This window comes from Aedes albopictus, chromosome 3, assembly GCF_035046485.1.
Source record: "Aedes albopictus strain Foshan chromosome 3, AalbF5, whole genome shotgun sequence".
NCBI lineage: Eukaryota > Metazoa > Arthropoda > Insecta > Diptera > Culicidae > Aedes > Aedes albopictus.
The window spans coordinates 157886414-157913972 of NC_085138.1; the positions used below are offsets into that span (position 1 = coordinate 157886414).

General features: G+C 38.2%; 3 protein-coding genes across 4 annotated transcripts in view; 1 reads left to right on the forward strand and 2 right to left on the reverse strand.

Annotated features, from left to right (window-relative positions):
* LOC134291957 (uncharacterized) overlaps window positions 1–15294 on the reverse strand; it is a 242085-nt gene extending 226791 nt beyond the window's left edge. The window contains exon 1 of the mRNA XM_062860465.1: window positions 14914–15294. Within this exon, the coding sequence (XP_062716449.1) occupies window positions 14914–15218 (305 nt within the window). The 5' untranslated portion in view covers window positions 15219–15294. The remainder of the gene's footprint in view (window positions 1–14913) is intronic.
* LOC109422692 (putative leucine-rich repeat-containing protein DDB_G0290503) overlaps window positions 1–27559 on the forward strand; it is a 673760-nt gene that overhangs the window by 369414 nt on the left and 276787 nt on the right. The window lies entirely within an intron of this gene.
* On the reverse strand, window positions 16724–18513 carry LOC109412337 (uncharacterized). Its single transcript, XM_062842951.1, has one exon. It carries the CDS (start codon window positions 17489–17491, stop codon window positions 17144–17146), a length of 348 nt encoding a protein of 115 aa, XP_062698935.1. The 5' UTR covers window positions 17492–18513; the 3' UTR covers window positions 16724–17143.

Below are 27559 nucleotides of genomic sequence, written 5' to 3' on the forward strand. Positions count from 1 at the left end.
ATTTCGGCTCGCGGCACGAAGCCGTTGCGGGATGCGTTGAGCTTCAGGTAGAACTTCCGTATTTCTTGGGAACGGCACAGCAGTTCCATTTTTTCGGACTCCGCTTCTTCCTAGCGACACTTTTTCTCCCGGAAGAGGCGGGTCTGCTGTTTCCGCTTCTGTCTGTATCGCTCCACATTCTGTCGGGTTCCATACTGCAGCATTACCGCCCGCGCTGCATCCTTCTCCTCCAGAACCGCTCTGCACTCCTCGTAAAACCATTCGTATGGTCGACTCCTTTCCACGTACCCGATGGTGCTCTTGGCTGCGTCGACCTGCTGCTTTTACTATTCTTGAGCAGTCCTCTAGAGGGACCTCATCGAGCTCGCCCTCGTCTGGCAACGCTGCCTCGAGATTCTGCGCATACGTTGAGGCGACATCCGGGTGTTTCAGTCGCTCTCTAGGTTGTACCGTGGCGGTCGCCGGTACCGTACATTGTTGATGACGGAGAGTTTTGTGCGCAGTTTGACCATCACCAGATAGTGGTCGGAGTCGATGTTGGCGCCACGATAGATCCTGACGTCGATAATGTCGGAGAAGTGCCATCCGTTAATCAGAACGCGATCGATTTGAGATTCCGTCTGCTGTGGTGATCTTCAGGCGTAACGATAAGGGAGGCTGTGTTGGAAAAAGGTGCTACGTATGGCCATATTTTCGGAGGCGGAGAAATCAATGAGTCGTAGGCCGTTTTCGTTCGTGTGCTGGTAGGCGCTGAACTTATCAATCGTCGGTCTGAATTCCTCCTCCTGGCCTACCTGAGCGTTCAAATCTCCTATGATGGTCTTGACGTCGTGGCTGGAGCAGCGGTTTTACTTGCGTTCAAGCTGCGCGTAAAATGCGTCCTTGCCATCATCAGTGCTTCCCTGCCCATAATCGCATAGTTGACGTAACCAGCATTCACAAGCTAATGTCTATTAAATGTGCATCATTGTGACCAGTTTTATTCAATAGAGCACAAGATTTAATTACTAGCTAGATATCAACGTGAAAAAAAAATCATAAACTGTTCATCAATCATTGTTAAAATTTCAAAAGTGTGCTGAAAACTACAGTGGCGCTTACGTCAACTATGCGATTATGGGCAGTTCCGGAGTGTGGGTTGTGCACGTTTATTATGCTGAAGTTGAAGAATCGGCCCTTGATCCTCAACCTACGTTGCACATCCTTTTGTCGATCGGCCACCAACCGATCACGGGACTCTGCATATCACCCATCACGATGAAAGCTGTTCCCAGCTCGCGTGTGTTGCCGCAGCTCTGGTAGATGGTATGATTACCTCTAAACGTTCGCACCATGGATCGTGTCCAACACAGCTCCTGCAGCGCTACGATGCCGAGGTACTCCCAAGGAAGTTGAGAAATCGGCAGTTCCACGTACCGAGTATCCAGTCGCAAGTCCTTTTTGTTCGCTGGGGTCGTTGCCGTTGGGCTCGGGTCGTGTTATTCTGTTGATTAAAGTTGATTTTCCGTTACAATGTTTTTTGACGGGTGGGTTGCTCGTAGGGCCTGACACCAACCTTCTACTTTCCGGAGGACCATATAGTGCCCATCAATGCCCAAGGAAGTCAAGGATATTTCCATTATGAAAAGTATGGTATACCCTCAGTATGGTCATGCTGAATACCCACGCCTTCACTGCAGGCCCTCAATGCCCAAACGTTTTTCCTTAAACGTATAGGTTGCTGTTGCAAGGGCGATTCAAGGGATCCCAGGGGCCCTAGGGATCCCAGGGTTTCTAGGGGCCCTAGGGGGTTTCAGGGTGGTTCTATAGTGCCTCGGGGACGCTTCCAGAGGTTTAGGGATTTCAGAGAAGTTCCAAGTTTTGGACGGTATCACGGGAGTGTTTCATTTAGACCCAAGGAATTTCATAGGGGTCTCAAGGGAGTACCTCGAGATGCGTATCATAGATAGAACTCCATAGTCCAAGCGAAGGAAAAGTTTGTGTTCTTTATCCAATACGCGAGGCTAGTATATCTAATGTTTCAGTTATGTGCTGGAGATATCAGGGACGTTTAAAAGGGTCTTTCAGGGAGGGTATCTCAGGAGCATTTTAGAGGCTTTCAGGAGCGTTCTGGGGGCGGGGGGTCCCATAGACGTTTTAATGAGTCTCAGATTCGTTTCAGGCGATTCTGATAGGGTCTCGAGGGAGCTCCAAGATGTTCTCGGGGGTTTCACATGTTTACCCAGAGGGTATCAAGGTTTCAGTGGCGTATCAAGGGGTCCTCACCATTCCCAAAGGCCCTATTTCGTGATCATGAAAGTTTTGGACCTGAAAAGCTGATTTAAGAGGTTTTGCGTCGAAGAAGTTGTTCGATATGTTGGAGCTCTTTTTTCGAAAGTATTATTAATGTGAAAAATCCATGTAGAAGTGAGAGTGAAATTTGATTTTGTCTTTCATAACTAAAGATAGCGTGTTTGGGTATTCAGCAAAGTGGTAGAAAATATTATCACCAGACAACTTGCCGAACAAACTTTTATTCTATCTGCTTAATTTATCTAAAAATTGGTTAGTTTTTGTGAACGATTCCATTAAATCAGTTCGCCCTCTTAATGCTAGAACTAGGTAACTCGTTTTGGAAAATGCGGATAAAAATGGCTGGTAAAAAATGTAATTTAAGCAGCTCATTCATATTTGAACAATCACGGCGCCGGCCAAGTCCTTATAGTCAGCTGGGAAGGGAAAGGAATGTTAGAGTGTTGCTGCTAGACCGAGAGCACTCTGCGTCTCCACAACCAGCACGGACTGGGGTATTTGTTAGACGGAAACGATGGGAGATCTGGGAGTCACTGTTGGGTCGGTGCTGCGATCCATGGAGGGGATATTTATAGTGTTCGTAAGGTGATAGATTGTGTGGTGATTACTATGAAGTTCAAGCGGCACAGTTCGCTTTGATCGCATAACTTGTAGGCGTTATATACACTGTGCTGTGGAAGTTGGAAGGATGAGAAACGACTTTTTCAATTCGTTTCTGGTTTTAGCGATGGCTATGAACATATGAATATACATGAGTTGTATATGTAGCGAAGAGAGAGAAAGAGAGGAAGAGATAGATAAAGTACATAGAGAGATACAAAGTAAGAGGAAAGAGACAGGAATTGAACCCATGACCTTCTGCATACGAATCAGAAGCGGTAGCTACTAGACCAACAAGCCCATCTTTTTACAAGCTTAGTTTGTTAGAAGAAGTTGTTTGATAGACAAGAGCCATAAGAAGGGTTAATATTTTAAAATACCACTATTATAATTATACTATTACAAGTAGGGGAGTTTGATGAGACTTAATCTGGGGAGACTTTTTATCTCCATGTTTTGTCGGAATTCAAAACAGTTTTCTTTTAGCATATTTTTCCTTACAGTTTCTTAGTTTTTCAGACTAGTTTACAGTTTCTTACAGTACAGTTCAGTACAGTTCTTACAGTGATATATTCTACAACTTTGTATGAAAAAATGTAAGCTTTTAAGGTGGTCTCTGAGGAGTTTCAAAGGGTCTCATGAGCGCTTCAGGAAGTCTCAGGAGAATTCCAGAAGGTCTCAGACACTCTCGGAGAAGTTAAAAAGGGACCTCAGGAGGCATCAGAGCGGCTCCAGGGGATCTCATAAGCACTTCACGGGGATTTAGGGGGTTCTGGTGGAGCTCTAGAGTATCTCAGAGACGTTTTAGGATGCTTCAGGGATGTCAAGGTTGTTCCAAGGGGTATCACGGAACGTGGTTTTTTTTCAGGGAGGTTTCATGTACACTGAAGCTCCTTAATCGCCTTAAAACAATCCCTAAAACGCCTCTAATCAGGACTCAATCGCTCTAAAATGAATTTCTCGCCTCCCTGAGGCCTCCAGAAATCCCCACTGGAGTGCACCAAAAACTCCCTGAAGCCCTCTTAAGCCCTACTGGAGCCCTCTTAAACATCCCTGAACCCCTTGGAGCCTTCTCCTTATAGGCTCCCCTGAAACCCCAGGACACCTTCTTGGTCTCATCTCAAATATTTTCTCCAAAATATATGCACAAAAATCCCATTTATGTCGAATTTTAATTTATGTAATTTTTTAGTGTATGAACCTGAGCAAAAAAAAAACCTTAATTAACCCAGTTGATGGCGCCTTTCTCGTGCCTTCGAGAGCACATTTCAGCACAACTGACATGTTGATGAACATCTCACTTTCATACGTTTATTAGAAATCCATTTCATGGCATCAGAGATCATATCGTTTATCTGGCTTTTGATTTTTGAGCCTTAATCTCTTGAAAAACAGACGCAATCTTGGATTTTGAGTCGTCATTTTGGATTAAAGGCGAAACTGGAAGCATTCCCTTATCTTTTTTGGTTTTTGTTTTTTTTTTAAATACGAAGCAATATTTTCAAAACCGGTTTTCGTACATATGTAGAATATGAATCAAGGTATCTCCTGATTTTTTCCAGGAGGAAAATGTTTTTCTTTTTTGCTGAAACCATTTTTTTTTGTGAAATTTTGTTCAAAAATGGTTTCTGCAATAACTAAAAACCTTTTCCATCTGGAAAAAAAATCAGGAGATACCTTGATCCATAATCTACATGTTCACGAAAACCAATTTTGAAAATATTGCTTCATTATTTTATAAAAAATCAAAAACCAAAAAGTGAGAAAATGGATCCAGTTTCGCCTCCGGCAGCATGAAAATTCTGGTCGCTATTTTTGGACTCCAGAATTCTTCCCCATACCATCTTGGATATTCTGGTCGCTACTTTTGAACTCCGGTTGTCTTCCCCATATCAAATATACCCATATTGTACGGTTTTAGAGCCTAAACCACCATTACACAGTCGCCATCTTCAAGTTTATACCACCTTCTTGAATTTTGAGACGCCATCTTGGATATTTTGGTCGTTATCTTGGATATTCTGGTTGTCATTTTTCGAGTCCAGACTGCTTCCCCATATTGCATGGTTTCAGGTCCTGAAACTCCATTAAACAGTCACCATTTTGAATTTTGAGTCGCCATCTTGGATATTTTGGCCGCCATCTTGGATATTTTAATCGTCGTTTTTGGACTGCAGACATCTTCCCAATACCAAATATAAACTTACATACATGCTTGGTTTTAGATTCTAATACTCCATTAAATATCTTGAATGTTGAACCGCCATCTTGAATTTTGGGCCGACCTTGTGGAATTTCTGGTCTCCGCAAGGATGTTTTCGATCATCTGGCAATCATTTGACTCATTTGTTCATAACTCAGTTCAGAAGCCTAATATTAAAATGTGATGTTCGACAAACTTGTAGGCTATTGTTTTTCCTACAATTATTACCAAGGACGCCATATTCTAACTCTTATATTTACTGCGTAAAAGTGTTAGTACCACCTACTCATACTAAACGATCGGATTTTTCTATCGTTTAGTATGAGTAGGTGGTACTAACGCTCTCACGCCGTATATGAGAGTTAGGATAAGGCGACTTTGGTGATAATTGTAGGAAAAACACTTTTCTACAAGTTTGCCGAACACTTCATTTCAATATTATGCTTCTGAATTGAGCTGTGAATAAATGAGTCAAATGATTGCCAGGTGATCGAAAACATCCTTGGTGTTCATTTTCGTATTAAGTTCGTCAACCATACTAAAGGTTACAAAAATTGCCGCAGTTTGATGTGTCGCATGATGGGGCTTGGTTCAGTTTTATATACGGCCTGTTCCACCGGTGCTGGTCCGGATCACTGAAATGGTCATAACTCCGGAACGCCTCGACCGATTTTAACCATTTTTTATAGCAAACAATGCGGTTGAATTCCGGGGTTCGATTCGAGCTATAATCCGAGAAATCGGCCAATGGGAAGTGCTTCAAAAGGGAGTGAACTATTTTTGCTCACAGACATACATACATACACACATACAGACATCATCTCAATTTGTCGAACTGAGTTGATTGGTATATGTGACTTTACCCTGCGAGCCTTCTATCGGAAATTCGTTTTTGCTTTTCTCGTACACCGAAGTATACTGAAAGCAAAGAATAAGAATATCAAGACAGCCCACTCCGCTGATGCTCGTGGGGACACTACCGCAGCACTATCTGTGGATGAAAGTTCAACCTTCATGCGGTAGTGTGCGTTACTGATTGTATGCGGATACCAAAACATACGCACACCACCTTCTCTTATGACAAAACACGAACACTGTTACATAGAGCTCCCACCTTGAAACGCTTAGAGAACGCCACTTGTCTTGTCGCTTGACGTTTACATAGAAAAAGACAAGAGGGCATTCTTTCTATTTTTATTCTTAAAGGCTATATGTTCATTCAAATAACGAATTGCGTGCTTTCTATAGGAAATTTGTTTTTTGAATGAACATATAGCCTTTCAGTTTACTTCGATGTACGATAAAGGCATAAACTCTTAGACTATCTCTGAAAATAAAAAAAATAACTTTTGCAAGAATACATTTGCCAAGGATGACGTCAATCCAGACTTTTGCCAAGAGCAGTGTCAATTAAGGACACATTTATGGTCCCATTTTCTGTAACATAAAGAGCACGCTTTCAAATGAAGGTATATCGACACTTTTACTTTCTGAATTGCGTTTAACACTCAGTTTTCGTGTGTCCGAGACAATTATCTGCTCATTAGCATTTTAACCAATGCGTCGTGACGTTACGACACTTTTTACTCCCATTTATGGTAAGGTTAAGTAGGAAGTCAAATGGCTCCCCTCGTAAACTGTTGCAAGACAGGCCTACATACGGCACTTTTTAGAGATTACGATCTTTTCTCCTAACTTGATGATGTTACTGTACTCAGTTCGGCGCGCGATACGCTAATTGGCTGTGTAACATGCGCGTACGACGCACATCAAACAGTAAAGTGGATTGCGTAAGACCTAATCACATACATTTTCGTTCGATTTTGTCAACGCCCCTTCACTTTACCTGCCGAGTGCCGTGGAGCTTCCGAACAGGTGGTGGCGGTGAAGATGGCACAAATGGAATCGGAAGAAGATGATAATTGCTGCAATGGGTGATGTTTATTGTGGAAGTTTTTCGTTTTCGGATCGATTCGTGGTTTGCCATTTAGGAGATCGAGAACTGCTTTCTGGAATATGTTGAACAAATTTTAAAATGTTTCAAAACGAACGAACGAATCGTACTTATGGTTCAACATAAAAAAGTAAAAAAATTGTTAGAAATTCAATAAGATTGTTCAATTGTTTAGAATTATCTAAATGATTGTGTAATTTTATTTCATATTTAGATGATTTTTAATAAATTTCTTCCGATTTCTGTTCTATCAATTTACTAAACAACTTTCCAAAACACTTCTCGAAGTTTATTAATTAATTTAAGAATAAATCAGAATGCCAAATTTGATGCTTTTCTGCGACGCTCTTGACATGATCATATCTTCTTGAAAACCAGTAGCTTCATGAAAAATAATCCCTCAATGAATACCACACGGTTGAGTAACGCCGGATTCTCCTTCGGAGATGATCATCGGACCGGCAGCCTCCAAGGTCCACAAATCGATTGAGTGATTATAAGTACAAGATCGACTGTCCGTCGTTGGTTAAGACAGAGATAGAGCCAGACCAGAGAGATAAACCACAGCTACAATAGGGCCGACTCGACCATGGACGAAGGCCGAAATCGTGATCGCAGCCCATAAAAGAAATTCCAAGCGATTATTATCTTTAGCGTGCGGAGAAATTCATGGTTCATTACCGATTAGTCAACGAGCCGTGATGATGATGGATCCAATGAACTGTGGATAATTGAATTATTGCAGCTCCCTTTGGTTGATTGCACATTGGGCTACGCTGCGCTGGGCTGATTGGTGGCAATCGCTTCCTTTGACTGAGGCCGGTCGTGGCCACTACTACTGGGGAAATATTGAGCCCAGAGGTCGTTGGGTTCAGTCGGATGCGGAAGTTGTTCGAGGGCGTTTCATTTCCTCAGTTTGTCTCAAATGGGAAGATTGTTTATACTAATCTCTGTTTTTTTTTTCTTGTTGCAGGTATGAATATTGATTAGAAACAAATAGCTAATAACCATTGGTTATCTCATGACAGAGTTCACTGGTGAGTGTATTCCGGAAGCCATCGCCCAGCCAATTATCATAAATATTCATGCAAACAATAAATTTCACGTACATTTCGCGGAACAGTGCCTGCACAGAAGCGATCAATTTTATTACTCAAACAATAGACCAAAGTAAACATAAGAAGATGCTGTATGTTATATGTTTACAAACAATTGACACTTCTTTGTTCAATACTTCAGTCACTATTCCACAGAAAATCTTTGTTTCAAAATTGATTTTGGAACTGGTACTGATGTGCAACATTGTTTGGAGAGATTTTTGTGAGTTTTTGTATGCTGTTTACTTGTAAACTCATTAATTGCGAATAATATTACGCATTATTACTTAAACGATCAAAAAGATGTGCACCCAGGGAGGAATTCTTACGGCATGACAATGTCTTCGATAATGTTTACCAAGATGTGTACGGCCTTATATGGGTGTCTAATAGGTTTCAAATTGACGGACGTTAATGGCTTGGTTCATCTTGAACATTCCACGTGAAGCCAATCACTATTCGGAATTAGGACTTCTGATGGCAACATTGATCGATTTCCGTGGAAGAATCCTTGGTTGATAATGTTATTGCCCTTTACTGACTATATCAGTCGGCTGGGATATCTGAAATAGACGAAAAAAAAAACTCAAATTTCGAAGTGTGTGTTTAATTGACAAATTTAGCTTGTGTAGCTTCGACGGTAAATTTAGAGTTTGAGACAAGTGGGTTTTTTTTTTATCTAATTCCCGTCTAGCTAAGAACCGACCAAGAATGATCGAGTTTATTCTTGCACCTCGTCTAATGTCTCATGTTCAATTTGATATCTATTACTAATTTTATATTAGCTTCCACATCACGTAAAACATATATGTTGTGAAAAAACTAAGATTTTATTAATAATTGTTCTTTGAATTCTGTTTCCGTGTAATCCACGGCTTTTTCGGGCACAACATGAATTCTATTTGCGGTACACCTCCTATGTGACACTATGGTACAGAGGCTGGTCAAAAATTATGATTTGACCGTAGGTGATTATTTGAAAAGTCGATCAAATTCTTTGCTATTACTAAACTAAACTATAACTAAACTAAACTTTAACTATAACTAAAAATTATGGATGCCATAAGAATACCTTATGAATCTTGATCGTGCTTGTCATGACCAATGTCATAAGATAGACTTATGAAAAGAGCAAAAAAAAAACCTTAAAATGATGCAGACTGGAATCGATGGATGAACGACGGGATCACTGAGCTTGAGTTGAATTCACACGGCTACCGACAACGTTTGAGAATACCATTTTGCTAAACATATCGTCGGTTTCCTGCAATAGGGGCACAACTCAAAAAATGTGGATTTTCAGGATAAGCGTTTGAAAAATGGCAACCTTGAAGCACTTCTTGCAAGTTCACTTATTTCTTTCATCTCTTGATAAAAACTAACGAATTTTGATTATTGTAGCATGGAAAGACGCTGAAGGACTATCTGTTTTATGAATTTTTGAAAACTATTTTTCAACGACTATTGAAAAAGTTAACTGATTTTGAGTTGTGCCTTTATTGCGGAAAATTGGTGAAAATGCCAAAAGCTCGCGTTTCTCAACGAATTTCGGAACGGGTCTTTGTGAGATGAAAGTTTACATAGTTTTTCATCATTTGCCATCAAAATCTCAAACATGACAAATTTTGAGTTGTGCCCCTATTGCAGGAAACCGACGATATATAAAAGCTAAGCTGTGAGACGATTCTGCGTCATACCCAGTAAACATTTTGGTCTGTATAATTTTCGCTATTACATCTATATACATAAAAATGAATTTCTGTCTGTCTGTCTGTCTGTCTGACCGCTATGGATTCGGAAACTACTGAACCGATCGGTGTGAAATTTTGTGTGAGGGTGCTGTTGGGGCCGGGGAAGGTTCTTAGCTTGGTGTGAGACCTCTCCGGTCTTTGGAACGGGGGCTCCCATACACATACATTTGCGGGAGACGTCCCTATGGAGCTGTCTGTCAAGAAACACAGTAGGCAGGCAGTACGACGTTTGCCGGGACAGCTAGTCTACATATAAAAACCAATTCAATCGCATAAAATGCAGAAAACTGCTATATACGTACCAAAATGGAGGCCATATACATACTTCTGACGACTTTTCTCAACTTCATCTGACCAATCATACGATGCCGTAAATTACAATAAAAAAAGACTTCTCATGGATAGCACTACGACATCCCGTATCGATCGCAAAAAAAAATAAAAATAATCTGACATCTAGAGTCGAACATACGACCTCGAGATTCTAAGTTCGACACTCTACCACTGTACCAACTAACTCTTTGTGAAAAGAGGGTGAATTTGAACCAAGATAAACTTAGGCTTTGAAATCCGTGCTGCTGCCTTGTTGGTTTTCTATGAATGCTGATGGGTTGATTGGGTGATAATTTTGCCAAAGTCATTGCGACGCTGTCTGCAACTCTGCTGACATATTTCCACCATACCAAATTTTGATCTGTCAATTTATACAACTTGTAGCGAACTTGAGTTGCAATATATAAAGCACAGTTTTGTTTACATCAAAACATTCGCGTTGCGTGCGGGTCGCCGCCGTCCGCCGTCGTCGTCGCGCAAAAATATTGGTCAAATCCGCAAAAATTCGGTGATAAAATAATTATGCTGTGCAGTGATTTGTTCATCAGCAGCATCCCCACCGGGAAAACAAACAGGTGAGATGCGAACAAGTGAATATCTCCCCGCCGAGGTGCGCGATGCAGATCCGGAATCGATCATCAAGGCAAACATCGGTAAGTATCAACCCGAAGCATCCCGCAAAAGAGTGATCAAATCAAATGTTGTTCCAGCCATACCAAAGTAGTGGAATGGATACAGAGAATTGGTGCATTGGGTGAATGGGGGAGGTTCAGTGTGCTTTCAGAATGTGTGCAAGTAAAGTGAAATCTATGAGTAGCCGATGGACTTTAAGATTTACCCGACACGGCACATAGTCGGCAAGTGTGGACCGAATTTTATTATTGATTTTATCTTTTGTTCTTTAAAATAGTGTTTTCATGGGCTATTCGCCCCCAAAACGACGATTCGACCGCTTGGGAGTGTTGTCGTCGTCGTGATTATGCTTCCCGAAAGCAATGTCAAATTGGTTCGGTGTTTCAAAACATTGGAAAGAAGTTCATTATTTTTACAATCAGATTGAGATTTACGAGTAAATGAGTGTAATCCGAAGGTATAACTGTTTATTCTGAGCATAACAGTATTTTTTACAGCAGTGAAAACTAATTAGAAGTACGATATTTCTTGGTCGGAAAATCGTTCAGGCGAAGTGCACAGTAAATCTAACCTAGAATATCCTACAATTCTAACCTCAACTCCTCACTTGCACAAGCCGGATCTCATTTTTCACGGAAATGGTGGAACAAAATGCAAATCTAATGTACGTGCGACTGATGGAATTGAAAGTTCTACCATTCCCACTTAAAAAAATTGTGGGATGTGGGTTGTAGGTAAGAAAAATAAAATAATTCCCCCAACAGATTATGTTGATAGGTGTGTAAAAAAGGTAAACATCATCAGTTCGGTAGTTGCGCTACCGAAACAAAGATGGGTAACAGTATGTTTTGTTTTGCCCTTGAAAGCCAATAGGAAGTGCTGCTTGTTAAATTCGACTTTTGTGCACTAAGTCTTTGCGATTACGTTCGACGCTATTCTGACGCGGCATATGATCTATCGGTCAGTATAAATTGGAGCGAGTCTGAGTTGCGTTATTTACAACTTGTTTTACTCAGTTTATGTAGTCGTAAACATCCTTATACGATACGTGGTTTACTGGGTAGTGCGATCTTATGAGATTCATCCTAACCATAATGAATCATTATAGGCCGTTTCATAAGTCAGGCCTTATGAAATTTTTTTAAAGTTTATTTGGCCAAGTATATACGAAGACTTGTTGTTTACATTTTACTGACGAGAAAAAAGTGATTTATTTGATTGCTTGAAGCTGTCAATTTGCTGCATTCTGTGAAATCCAACTTTCAGGTGCCGCCAAGCTTCTGTGGGGTGTGAATTGAATAAAGTTGGTTCAACAAGTGAATACAGACAAAATAAAAGCGTAATCATTCGATGTTATAGAGGCTAATTAATGTTAGTCTACATCTTTTTGCTTCCATCTGATGAGCCATTTGGGAGCCATTGGGGATAGATTATATAAGCATTTTCGTATTTTCAGCCTTTTCAGCCCTTTTGTAATTTCATCCGTGTGTTAGAGTTTTTTTTGTTTAAGCCTTTCGTATTCAGCCTTTTGAAATTCAGCCTTATGTTACCATCCCTATTTTTGTTATTTAACCATCTGATTACACAAGTTTACAAAATAAAACGAAAGTCGTGAACTTCTGTCAACGACCAAAATTTTTGAAACACAATTTAGTGCTGATTTCGAAACCGACCTTCAAAAAATTTTAAGTAGAACAGTTTTTGAGTTTTAGCTCAATATCGAGTTTTGCAACTTTTCAAAATATATAATTTACTAAAATTCAAATATGTTGCGTTTTGTTCAACCAATTTTAAATCTTTTTCCATAAATTAAAAGCTGAATACAATACCATTCGATCATCTGAATACAGGTTTTGCGTCAGATTGATAAAATTCAAGATATTGGCGAGTTTTAGGGGCAATCTTCTTAAATTTTAGCAAAATTCCCAAAATTTTTTGAAGAAATGTATTTTTTTAAATAAGAAAAAAACAACTTAAAAATTCTTTCTCGACGTTTATTTGACATATCATATGTAGGCGAGTTACAGTAAAAATTTCAGCTCAATCGGAGCATTGATTACGGAGAATGAGATGTGTGAAGTTTGCGACTTTGCTTAAAAATAGAACAAAAATCGATTTCAAATCATCAACCTCGTATGGAAAGTCGAAAAAATTTCCGCTCTACTGTAATTTTTTTTCCTTCGCGTTTTCGAACTCAGGGTATGATTCTACACCAAAAATGATCATCAGCTTACCGAGTTCAAAAATGCTGTAAACTAGTGTTACTGTTGTGTACCAAAAATATGTACCAATGACAGAACTTGAGGTTTGGCACGATTGTGCCAGAGTTGAATCGGAATTCCTGTAATAATGTCTGATAAAAATTTTAGAGAACCTTTTTCATATTTGATAGAAGAATTTTTATGACTGTTAGTTGGACAAACTATTACAAGGTGAGGGGTGTTAGTATTATTAAAAGTCGGTCAAAAATGTTAGGACATTTCCTGCCGCTCTACGCATAGTTGCCCCTATGTTATATGGGTATCCCATCCATATAACATGGGACAAATCTCGATAATAAAGAAAAATAATAATAATAATAATAATACATGGGACAAATATGCTTAGAACGACAGTTTACGGCTCCTCTCCAAATTATACACTGTCTTGTTATTATTTGTTTTTTGCATAAAAAAGCTACGAAAATGTTTCACGGAGCTTGTCTGGAAATTTTGTTCTGAAAGTGATATAAATGTAAACTGGAACCTCTTTTTATGCTATTGAGATTTCAGGGGCATTTCAGGGGTTTCAGGTTTTCAGGTAAAGAAGCTTTGATGGTGATTCAGGGCGGTCTCAGTAGCCTCCAAAGGGCGTTATAAGCCGTTTTAGTGGCGTTTAAAGGCATTTCAGAGGCATTTCAAAAAGTTTTAGGAGGTTTCAGGAACATTTTAAGGGCGTCCCTAGAGGTTTCAGGAGCCTTTGATATCATGTCAGAGGCGTTTCAACCCGAGCAGGAGAATATAGGTGAAGAATACCAAACTCAGGTATGGAAAACCGAATACCTACAACCTGAATGAGGTATTAAGAAGCCCTGCATAAGAGAAAAAATACCTAAAATAATAACTGGTGTGTATCCTGTTAATATCACGTGAACAATGACATCAGGTATGGCAATACCTAAACAATAATCAGCGATTTTTCCATACAAATAGTGAATTTTCCATAACTGAGTAATACCTCAAGCAGTCCTTAACACTAAACCAATGACTCGTCAAGGTATTTTATCAATACCTAGAAAATACCAAAATAAGTTATGTTATGTCAATACCTGGGTAACAGATCAATACCTCGTCTTGGTATGATACCTGATTTTGGTATGCTGCAGTTATGTGTCAGTTATTCGTTCCTGCTCGGGAAAGGGTTTTTAGGAGCGTTTGTAGGAGTTTTCGAAACCTGTCAAAGGTTTTCAAAGGGGTTTTATGGGCATTTCAAAATTCTTATGATGATTTCAAGGGCGTTGGGATTATGGTAGTTTTAGGGGCGTTTTGAGGCATTTCCGGGTTTTTGTATAGGGAGTCTCTGAAAATCCTCTGAAACCTTCACGGTCCCCATATAACGCACCTGAGACCCTTCGAAATTTCCGAAAACACCTCCGTAACGCCTCTGCAACCCACCCGGAACTACAAGCCACACACATTTAATACGTCTAAACACAATCCTGGTCGTCTGTAAAATTACTCAAAAGTGCGTCAAACAGCGATAGTGTGAAGAATTAGCATAAGTTAAAATTGACTGATAAAAATAAATATTAAATAGGCGTTTCTGGTGAGTATATAGCTCTCGTTTGATCGCTGCAAAAGTTTTCACCTAGTGGTAAGGTATTTTCTGCCAGTAGAGGCCTGAGATACATTACATTAATTTGCTCAACATTACATTTAAGACAAGACATAATAAACAACAATACGCCACAATACTCGGTTTGTGGCTGGAGCTCTCCACCCTCGGTCGCACCCAATAATCGCCAGGTCACGTTCCACCTGGTCTGCCCATCGTGCTCTCTGCGCTCCACACCTTCTTGTGCCAACCGGATCAGTTGCAAACACCAGCTTTGCAGGGTTGTTGTCCGGTATTCTTGCAACATGCCCTGCCCACCGTATCCTTCCGGCTTTGGCCACCTTCTGGATGCTGGGTTCGCCGTAAAGTGCAACGAGCTCGTGGTTCATCCTTCTCCGCCACACACCGTTCTCCTGCACACCGCCGAAGATCATCCTTAGCACGTGTCGCTCGAAAACTCTGAGTGCTAGCAGGTCCTCCTCGAGCATGGTCCATGTCTCGTGTCCGTAGAGGATCTTATTAGCGTTTTGTACATGGTACATTTGGTGCGTGGGAGAATCTTTTTCGACCGCAGTTTCTTCTGGAGCCCGTAGTATGCCCGACTTCCACTAATGATGCGCCTCCGGATTTCACGGCTCACGTTGTTGTCAGCCGTCAGTAAGGATCCGAGGTAGACGAATTCCTCCACCAGCTCGAAGGTACTTTCTTCTATCGTAACATCCTACCCAGACGGATCCGGTCGTGTTTGGTTCCGATACCAGCCTGTACTTTGTTTTCAGCAACATTCATGTGGGGCAAAGGAGGGACCAACTAAAAGAGATTAAGCCAAGTTTTAGTTGAGACCTTTAAAGGCGCGATCTCCTAATACCTCGTGGTGTCCTCTGAAACCCCTTTGGATCCTCTGAACCGTTCCTGCAACCTCCCTTTGCTCTCTCCTATAAACACCCACTGCCTGCTGTTTCTAAAAACACTGTCATTATTTTTGAGTGACACTGTCACTTTTTATGCAGGACATAAAAAAGGTGCATTTATCAAAAGTGAATAGAAAACCTGCAGAACAAGAGGTTTAGTGAAAAAAAACTCACAGTTAATTGCTGTGGAAGTGCTATTAGAAGCATATGATAGATCAGGGACTGTCCATTAATTATGTAAGGGTTTAAGGATGGAGGGGGGGGGGGGTGTTTGAGAAATCTTACGTGCCTTACAAGGGGGGGAGGGGGAGTGTCGAAGAATCGCAAAAATCCACTACCTTAAAAAATGGACAGCCCCTCATTGAGAAGCTGATCCTACCAGATTGGACGTTATGCCAGAAAGAAAAAGAAGAAGTGCTCCGGTGTTTCTTGTGTGATTTGAAATAGTTTTTTAAAAATGCTTTCAACACTTCCGTAAACTTTTAATATCATACTTCATGCAAAATCATTAAGTATGGCGATTTTACAATTCAGAACAAGCACTAACAATACATGATTTACGGCGTAAAAAAAACTCAGTAAATTACGGTCATTAGACATTTTGGCAGATCATGAAACTAGGCTTTCACTTTTGGGTTGTTGAGTCTCTAGTATGAAACTGATCGATGAGGACGGTGTGACTACAACGTCTAAGCCGCTCCAATGCAATAATGATGACGCTGGGGCTGTGGGTTGCGGCGAAACAACCAGCTATTTAGGAGCTAAACAAGACGCGTTTCCCATGCGAATTATTTGCAAAAGATGCTTTTTTTTTTGCTAAAAGCAGGCGAAAAGGTCGCTGGCTGGCGGCGTAAAACAAATTTGAAATGACCCTCCTCATCCACCTTCGTAGTGAGCGGATCCGACATAATTGATTGACCGACTGCATCTTTTTTTGAGATGAAAATGAGCTTGAAACTTGCACATGATTCGCTTTAGATTTGTTGTAGAACCACGAAAAGAAACATAAATGAGCTGAGCTCTTGATATCAGTCATGGTACAGTTTTCGAAGATGGTTTATATACGTATTTATCATATTAATACACGGAGAGTAGACAACATGTGATATAAAAGACTCACGTCTCATTATTTTTTTTTATATATTTTTATACTTTTCAAGGAAATCTTCTTAATTCTAGATAGTTTAGACTGGTTCAATAAATTAATCCACAAAAACAACTGATTCACGGAGCAACTAAAGTGACCCGAGGCAAATTTTACAAAATTTTAGGATTCTGATGAACCCTAACACCACGTCATTAGTCAAGCCGAAGCCTTTTTTTTACAAAATACGAGATCAACTTATCCCATTTGAATTTTACAATTTCGTACATATTGATCTCCAATGAATAGCCCATCACTTATTCTCATATGCTCCATGATTCTACTTGCTGTGAAGAACAGTCGCTCAATCGCTACAAGATTCTCGAACCAAAAGAATCAAACGATTGCTTTTCGTTACTGCACTTTTGTCATGACGATCTCATCTGTCAATATCCACTCACTCCCAAACCACTTATCCGAACCACTTGCCCCAATCCCGCAGTCGCTGCATCCGCCGGGTTTGTCCTCGCCGATGCAGTCGCGCCAGAACATTGTGCAGCCGCATAAACTTGTGGTGACGACGACCCTTTTTGCTTTTCTTGTGATGCTTTTTGCCGTGGTGCCTTCCGTGATGGAATTTGCCACGATGTTCCGAGTCGCTCGAATGATGTCCTCCTTTGTCGCCTCCGCCTCCACTGACTCCTCCCATTAAAGCTTCTGCCGTGTGCTGCTGGGATCTGGCCCAAATCCTCATCAGAGCTCGTTGCTGCCGAAACATGTCATCGAACAGGAACAACGGATCCGCCAAAACCATTCCCATCAGGACGAGCGACAACAGCACGACGGGTGCTATCTGTTAGAATTGAGGAAACGAAGTGATGTTAAGCTTGAAGTTTTAGTTCTGATTCTTGAAGCTACCTTACCTTCATTGTTACGAATCATAGACTGATTCTATGCTTCCGACAGCATGGCACAATAGATACTGCGATGCAAATTATGTCGTCAAACGTTATATAGGTTTGATGCTGCGTGATAAGACGTCCGACATTGAGACCCTGATGCGCTCCAGTGGAATCTCACGTACATCTCATTCTTATCAGAACCTGTTGCATTCTTCAGAATTTGCTATGATTCTATCGCGGTGCCGCGAACTTGACGAAGCTCAAAGAACCGATATCAATTCAAAAATCTCCACATCAAGGTTGCTTCTCTAGCAAACTAGTTCCTAGCTCATAATTCATGCAGCGCACCTCCAAAGTAGTTCATTGCCACCATCATCTTTCCTACTGTGTGGAAAGTGATTTGCGATGCGAACTTCGCACTGAAATGGGCCACCTGTGACAATGTCATAGAACTGAGTTCAGTTTGCTGTGAACCGGACGGTGGTGGTGGAGGCGCTCTCGCGAATTTTATTATCTGACCTCTGAGGAACTGACCCATCACAAAAGACTAGTTCCCCTAAACCTCGGCCTAGGCCTAAACTCCGTTATTATACCGTCGTCGTATACAGTTTATGACGATTCCCAGCCACTGTTTGACGAGAATGATAGCTCAATTTCTGGTTTTCCACTGTTGCTGTCGGGGCGAGCCCTCCACTAGTGGTGCAGGGCAGAGGTTCCCGACTTTTCAAGATGTTTTCTCAGTATCTTTAATAAATTCATTGTTTCAGTGAGACCATTTAAATAGTTTATGAATATGAAAGTTGATCTGAAAGGGATCTGAATTTTACAGTAATTTCACACGAAAAGTCTTCTGAAGCTCTCAACAAGTTTTACAATAAAGCCTTCAGCACATTTATTGGTAAATAATATTTAAGGTACTCCAAGGATTCCGAAAAATATCCTCTCGATACTAAGAGCAAAAGTGTGAAGAATAAGCTTAAGTTAAAATTCGATGAGATCGGTCAAACATATTTGTAAGAATAATCTGAAATATCACCTGTAATTCTGCAAAAACTTTTTCACGATTAGCTCATGGTCAAGTAACTTTTCGAAAAGTGCATAAAACATTCTCAAGCTGAACAGTGAATCAACTAATTGTCTATCAATGGGAAAGATTGGACTAAACTAGAAAAATTCTAGTAAACATAATAAATATCCGATAGCCAACTTTGAACTGCAAAAAAAAAAAATTTGGACTGTTATATCTCCGGATTCAAAGAACCGTAATTTAATGAAATTTTGAACGTCTATAACTTATATAATGATCATCGAAAAACTCTTGGCGAAATTTTAAATTATTTTCACGGAAAAAATATAGCGAGAAGATTGTTTTTCAAAAAAAAAAAACTCCAAATCAGCCAAAACTTCAACATTGCTTAATAATTTAGTATTGTAATTAGAGTTCAGTATAACTCATCTGATTGACTTGAATATACAAATATTCTGAATGAAAGTAATGAAATATCCGGTAATAAATTAAAAAGATTATGGGATGCATGTTGAAAATGCACCAATTTAGTAAAAGTTCATATTATATATCAAATCGCTTCATTTGCTTTCCTATGAACAATTTTGAGTAAAGTCAAACTTCTTTTAAGCTCATTATATAAGTCATGAGTGCTCAACATTTCATTGCATTCGATTTATTGTTCTCGGAGATACAACAGTTCAAATTTGACTAATATGAGATTTTTTATGCACTTTTCGAAAAGTAACAGAGTTGACCATTTTTTGAAAAGCGAAAATTTTATTATTATTTTGTCCATCCCCTGTATCTTAAAAAAAATTGATTTCTGGACAACTGGCATTTTTTTTACCAGAAGAGAAATTAGGAGATACCTTGATTTTCCCTCTGAATGTGTATGGAAACAGATTTTGAAAATTATTATTTAATAAAAAAAATCAAAAAACCAAAATATGAAGAAATCCATCGAGTTTAACCTTAAGCAGGATTTTTGTTACAACCTCTATAGCGATTTTTTCAGAAAATGATCACAGAAGTGTATAACATGTACTTGTCGATGAAATCGGTCAAACATAAGGAGTGTATCGGAAATTAACTATAAACATTCAGGATGCTCTATCTCGAAGCATGTTTGGTCTTATCATTTCGGTTTTTCCATCAAATCTTCACAATACAGTCAAGTTTAGAATAGCCTGAAAAAATTTGAAAAATGTTTAGCATTATTGAAAATATTGTAGAAAGAATACATCTCACAAATTAAAATTTTGGACAAATTGTTGTTTTTTAAAGATTTTTCAGCGTTTCAATAACCTGTAGCGAATAAAACTTGTACGGCGAAAAATCCAAAAAATATTAATTATTGTTAGCAGTTATGTATACATAACATATCACCGAACATCAACCAAAAAAAATATTTATGATCGAAAAACCCTCAACATTTAAAAAAATGGCCTATCCTAAAAAAACACTAATTTTTTGTCGAACTTTGACAGTCTGTTTTAAATATCTTCAAAGGTTATACAATTCCGTTCTCTACTAAAGCTACCTCGTCGATAAGTTTAAAAACATTTCCAATTAAAAAAAATGAATTATCAATTTGATGTATTTTTTATTTGCGTAATCCTGCTTTGAATGAGCATCAAAAAATGGGGTCCCTGAAAAATGACCTTTTTTCATTTTTAAGAATTGCGCTAAAATGGAGTCGATTTTTTTCTTGAAAATAATTTTTTACCTATATTATGAGCAATCTGGGAAAGAATATATTTGCGCTAAAATATTGTAAAAAATCAAAAAAATTTCCATTTTTTCCGCAATTTCAAATTTTTAAGAGGTGTCCAAAATTTCAAGATCATGCGTTTAAACTTTGAGATTGATGTTCATGAAAATAATTATTTTTACAAAAGCAAAAGTGCCATTCCTTTTTCTGAGGGTTTATATAGTACCTCCAAAAATAAAATTATTTATAACTCGAATAAATTATTTTTTAGAATGATTTGAACATATATAGTTAATTTCCGATACACTCCTTATTTGTAAGAATAGTCCAAAATTTCACCAGTAAGTCTGCAAAATCTTTTTTACGATATCCAATAATAAATGACAAATCATTTTTTTTGTATCAGTTCTAATGTACCCATACATTCTTTGTAGAATTCCGTTAATAGCCTATTACCTCCAGGAATTTCCAGAAAAATATTTTTAGAAGTGCTTTTAAATCTATTTGGAAATAAGGTAAGAAAGCATTTCTTATGCCTTGAAAATACCTCCTTGTTTCTCAAGCTCAAGACAAAAACATTAGAAGGTACTGAAACTTCAAAAAATAATTTCAGGAATTTATTTCGGAATTAGAATTAGAAAATTTTTTGGAATCCTAGGTTTTATTTGATTTGGTATTCTTCCGACATATCCAATTACAGGCCCAGATCTGTTGAAATGTTTTAAGAGGAACTCAGGCAAAGAGTTTGAGAATTAATATTTGAAGAAACTCAAATTTCTTAACAAAAGGTTGAGTTTTTGAGGTTTTCTTTTTGAGTAAACGATGTGGCGAGCTTCTGACAAATTTATAAATTATTCGAGGAAATTGCAGATGATATTTGTGGAGAAATCCTTATAGGTCTTGAGAGAATTAGAAAAGTTTTGCGAATATTCAGTGTAACAGTCAATTTGAAATTGATGACTCCATGACTCCATGACTCCATTTTCAATAGAACAATTTTTTTTAAACCTTTTTTTTCTACAGTTGAAAATATGTTTTCAATGAGCCTGGCCCATTATAGTTTTGGAATTCAACAGTCACCCTGACTTCTCAAATGCTAATGCTGAACCAAACTTTTGCTATATTTTCATCCAAATTTGTCAATATTTCGGGGTGCGTCAAATCGACAATGACTTTATTTTTATTATTGTTGACCGATCAAAAATTCCTCTGAAGGATAGGAGAAGTATGACAAATCGTGATAAAATGAACGATTTTTCTATTCTCATCAACTTGTGTGAACTTCATGTGCTAGTTGGTATTTGATTGATAAGTAATCATGAAAATTCCGTAATAGTTTACATTTTCTGTATCCTGAAATCGATTTAAACATGATTTAGACGACGATTCTTTTAATTTGCGATTCTGTGAATTTTGGTTTTTAATTTTTGTTATTTTTATTTTTGAACATTCTTAAATTTTTATCTTTTTCCTCGAAGCTTGTTTGGAATATCATTTTTTTAGACGAAAACATTTTGATATTCCATGATTTTTTTTTTTTGAAATATTTTTATGATAAATTTGTTTTATTGAAAACTGTATATTCCGTGAAGTATTGAGTAAAATAATTATAGAGTGTATTCCATTCCACTGAGCTATGATATAATGATTGGGGAAAATTTAAAATATGAGAATTGTTGCGTTCCCATACAAAATCATCGAAGGCATCTTAAAGTCACCAGTGACAAAAACATAATATTTTCAACGATTAAAGTAATTTGCAGATTAGTCTATATAAATAAAAATAGAATGGTGTTTGTATGTCACGAATAGGCTCGGGAACGGGGCAACGGATCTACACCATTCTTTCAGTGTTTCATTCGAGCGGGGTCCGACGTGTTCGTACGAAAAATACTTGGGGAACTTCTTTGGACTCCACCCGACACTGTTCCATGGATACGTTTGGAAAATCCCCCAGGAATCCCTTCAAGATCCACGGATTTCTTTTGAAAGTTATATTAGAACAACTTCCATTGATTGCCTAAAAAAATCCTTCAGAGTTTTCGTTAGGGGCCGTCCATATACCACGTGGACAGCTTGGAGGGGGAGGGGGTTAGCGAAAAGTCCACGCTTGTCCACAGAGAGGGGGGTGGGGGTTCGTCAAATGTCCACGTGGACAACATTGACATATAAATTAGGAAACAAGAATTTACAAACGAAACAAATTATGTCGCATTATTGATGAGATTCTCCTTAACAGTTCTTCCATACATTTTATTTTATTATACATTGTCTTCTAACAGTAAATTACTTCTTCAAGGAAAAAAAATCATGTTTTAAATTATCAGAATTTCTAATTACTTAGTTTTCTGCATCGAAGAATATTCTGGAGATTTCAAATGGAGTGTAGACCACGCAAATGTTGGTGTTTCAGTCAGAAAATTTTCATTGAAGTTTTGTATGGATTTTTCGAAGTTTCATATCCAATTTTTAAACTACTTCAAAGTTTAAAAATACATAGGGATTTGCAGGCTTATCTCAAAAACTTTTTTTCGTAGGTTCCTTTAAAATTTGATATGTTTCTAATGGATATTAAAGTCCAAACCTCAGCAATACAATTTAGTTGCTGTAAATCTTGTTTTTTTTTGTAAAATTTTCCACCAACTGGAGCAAGAATCGAACCCACACTTTTACAAACATTAAGCTGAATTAAAAACAATGTTGAAAACTTGTAGGTATCTATTTTGTGCTACTTGTTTGTATTATATATGTAAAGCTATAGAATATTTGTATTTTATAAAGTTTTTAATACTATTTATGACATTGTTTACAAAGAGCTTGAGCTTGAGCTTGAGCTTGATTGACCGCCCGTGGATGCTACTCCAGTATCGCCAGACCAGGCTGCACTCACACAAGGACCAATGAGATAACTGCCGGGGACTAGCAGGCATCTTCAGTGTGTGAGCGTTGGTGATCTTCTATTTCTAGGCGACAATGGCGCCTGCCACGTCAGGTTGCAGGTCAATGTGGGGAAGGGGTAAGGAAGTGATGATTGCAATCGTTTGTATTCACATCTGGCCGAATATACCTCTGCGCCAGCACAAATTCATGCGGATGTTGGAGTGTTGGTGGGAATTGGTTGGCAGAAGGTTCACACATTGGTGTGTGGAAACCAGGGGAAGGTGATAGAATATTGTGTTTTTTATTATTTTGAAGATGTGCGGCACAGTTCGCTTAATTGCATAACTTGTAGGCGTTTTCTAATAGGATTGTGACACTGTGCTGTGAAAGTTTGGAAGGTAGGGAAACGGCTTTTTCAACCCGTTTCTGTTTTAGCGACGGCTATGAACATGCATATACATGAGATGTATATGTAGAGAGCAGAGATAAAGTATATAGAAAGATACATAGTAGGAGGAAAGGGACGGGCCAGGGATTGAGCCCAGGACCTTCTGCATATAAATCAGAAGCGGTAGCCCTTAGACCACCAAGCCCGTCTAATTTATGACAAAGAAAAACAAAACAATATTTAAAAAAAAAAACTTTTTAAAATCACTTTTTCCATTTATTTTAGAAATATGAAAAAAAAAACCTTTTTTTCGAATGTCCACGTGGACATTGGGGGAGGGGGGTAGGGGTCAATGAAAAGTCCACGCTTGTCCACGGGGAGGGGGGGAGGTGGTCAAAAACCATTAATTTTCTGTCCACGTGGTATATGGACGGTCCCTTAGAGGATCCTCCAGAAAATTTTCCAAGGAAGCCTCCATAAATGAGGCAGCATATTTTGGCGGATTTCACGCCCCTCGTAGCATATTTTCCTTACCTAATACATGGCTCATCACACAATTCCAGACACCCTCCTCCCCCCTAAGAAGCTACGCCATTTATGGACGCTCCCCAAGGATTTCTTTAGAAAATCTTCCATAGTTTTTTTTTAATTTTCTCAAAACTTCCAACGGTTTTAAAACCGGATGGAGGAAGGAGAGCCTTTTCATGAGGGTTCTGTGTAGTTTCAGGGGAGAGTTGTAGGGGCTTTCATGAATTTTGTTATGCAAATGTCTAAACTTCCTTTAAATCACTTCTCCTGAAGCTTATAAGAACACCCCTGAAACTTTATAAAGCCTCTATAATGCCCCTCTCCGTCTAACTCCTAAACCCCCTTGAAGCCATCTGAAATATTGCCTACATTTAGACGTTTAATGCGGGTTCTTTTGTAATGCATTAAACGTTTAAAGGTAGACAATTTCTTTTTAAATCGAATGACTTTCAAGAAAAACATAATATTTTAAACAAAAACAGTATATTATCCTGAAGTTTACTTAAAGTTAAATTCAATATGCTTAAGACCTAGCTTAGGACAAGAGAATCTACTCTTAGCGTGCCTAAAATCTTTTATAGGCGCACAGAAATTCAAACATGCATATGTTATGGAGGCCTTGAAAAAATTCCACACCACTTATATACTTCTTAACCCTCTAGCCTAATGTAATATGGCATTGTCCATTTAGAATCCGGACGCAGATAATCACTTATATCTCAGAAGTGGAATAACAAAGAGAAAAGGTAAAGCCCTCAAAACAAAGATTTTTTTTATCTCTATTAAAGGGACTTTCAGCCCTCGGCTGGTTCGTCTCAAAAAAACAAAGATAATTTATTGTAGTTTCAAGGAAAAAAATCATTGAAATTATATTATTTAATTTTTCATACTTTATTTCATGTTTCCCGTGTTAACTTCCTTAAAAATCTACACAATGCTAGTAAATTTTAACATCAACCCCTTCGTCATATTTGTCTCACAATCGGGTCATCTTTTTAGGGTCTTGAGACCCTCTAGTAACCTGATTAGGATTCCAAAGAAACTATCAAACATTTCTCTTCTTGTGAAAATAAAGGCAATTCAGTGAATTCCAAAGAGGCGAAATTTTAGTGTTTTCTCGTAAATCAACACCATCTATCCGTGATAATACCACTGAACATCCCCGGCTTTCGTGATAGCTTACCAAAGTGGCTGAAACATCTACAGAACCCTCGTGTGCATTTTTGAAAAGCAGCACGCGATACTTGAGGCTATCATCCTTGTACACATTTGCTGCCATTATCGTGATTAGAGAAAACGATGCCCAGAGCTCGAACTTCCTGCCAAATCCAAGCAAATTAATCTATGAACGTGAACTTTAATCTTCCGGGGACACTTCCTCATGGCATGGTAAACAACACCTGAACACATCTTACATAATGATTTTAGAGATATTAAGGACAGGCTTGTTAGAATTCCAAAATGGCCGCCACAATGGTCGACTTTGACACCTACTCACGATTTTGAGCGCCCAAAACTCTTCGTAAGCAAAACCAGCGCATCTGATATTTTTTTTAAGGCTTATCACAAGTGAGCAAGAACAGAATAATGAAATGCACTGCTGTTTGAAGCTTGCTCCTTGAGATTTGTGCATCTGAAGCTCTGATGCATTCTTGAAGCGGGATTTCAAGACGTTTGTCCTTAATATTTTTCGTGGCTGTCGTTCTTGGCCACGCTAAATTTTTAACATGTTTGTGCAAGATTTTTTTAATCGTTTTTCTTCAATCTGAAATAACTTTTCACTCGTTGCAAGAAATTCCATAAAACTTTCACACTTTATAGAGGACTAGTTTATAATCAGACTGCTAAAAAGAATGATGATTCTGACCATTTAAAGCGTAACAATAAATTATACTTTGCGTCCGGATTCTAACTGGACAATGCTTTAGTTTACGAGAAATCAACGAATAAGAAAATATTTAAAAGCCCTGTACCCTAATTTTTTTCTATAAAATAATATATCTTGAACCATAAGAGATTAAACTGTTATTTTTTCGAAATCAAGTGCTTCTCAACCATTTAATTGCCCTTGATGGAAAAATTAACAAAAAAGAATCTATAGTGTGAGCGTCATTTGGACTACTCTAATTTTACTGAAAACAAACTGTCAAAAAATATGCAAAACTTTTCCGAAGACAGCATATAGAAAAAAAAAAACTATAATTTTGAGTGTTAGAATTATTGATAAACTTGATATGGCTCTAGAAGCACCACATTAAAAATGATAATTTTCGATCCATCATCAATTTTTTTTAAATTAAACTGGGACTAAAGCAAGCGTCGAGTTATGAAAATATGGAGTTTTGAAGAGTTGACTGTTACAAAGCATTCATGACTCGTTATCATTTTTAATGTAGAAAATCAGAGTACATAAACGTGAAGTGTTTCTACAATAGAGCTACCTCTTTTTTCGAGTGTTCGATATTTCAAACATTTTTACTCATACTTCACTCCATATTTTGTTTAGAAATTTTGCTAAATTTAGCATGGATAATAACTCATAATGGCCAATAACAAGGCTTCCATCAATCTGACGCAACACTGAAATTAAATTATTGAAAAAAAAAAAATGAGTTATGTATTTCTTGCCAACAGATTTAAAATTGGTTAGCCAAAACGCAAGTTACAAGGCTTTAGTAAATTTAGCAAATTTAAAACTCGATTTTAAGCGAAAAATAAAAAAAAAACTGTTATTCCAAAAAAAAAAAATGAAGCGTGATTTTAAAATCAGCTCGTGATTAAGCATGAACAACTTTATTCGTTGATAGAATTTCTTGACTTTCATGTTATTTTGTAAACTAGTGGCATCTGTCTGTTGCTGCAATTCATTAATTACTAGCTGTTCCGGAAGTCGTTGTACTGCCATTTGGTTGTTGTTTTTGACAACTGACTGTTGAGTGAATTGTAGCATTGCAGTCTAGATTGGTTTTATTGGGATCGTTTTGAATTTCTTCCCTATAAGTAATAATTTCCGTAATTTTACTTTTTTTTCTTCTTTATAGATAAATGTTCGTAATTTTTCTATATAAACACAACTACCATTAATCGAAGCGAACCGTGTCAAAATCAATCTGATCAGTTCACACATTCGTGACTTCCTGTAACAGTACTGAAGAAATTGTTGGTGATATTTAACATTTATTAATTTGTCAAAAGGTAAAAATACAGACCCAAATGACACAGAATTTGCGATATATATTTGTGAGTACTTTGATAACAATTTCTCAAAATTTGGTAGGTACATCTTGCAAAAATATGATAATTTCAAACTAGGTAGGTGCATCCTGCGGCTATGAGATATTTTAAATAGAACACTACACTGCAGCTTCTGGAATCAATTCTGGTGAATATCTTGAAGGATTTTTTGCTGGTGTGATTGGACGCAGACAAGTGAGAGTGTGTACATTCTGGAATTTTCGATAAATTCAACA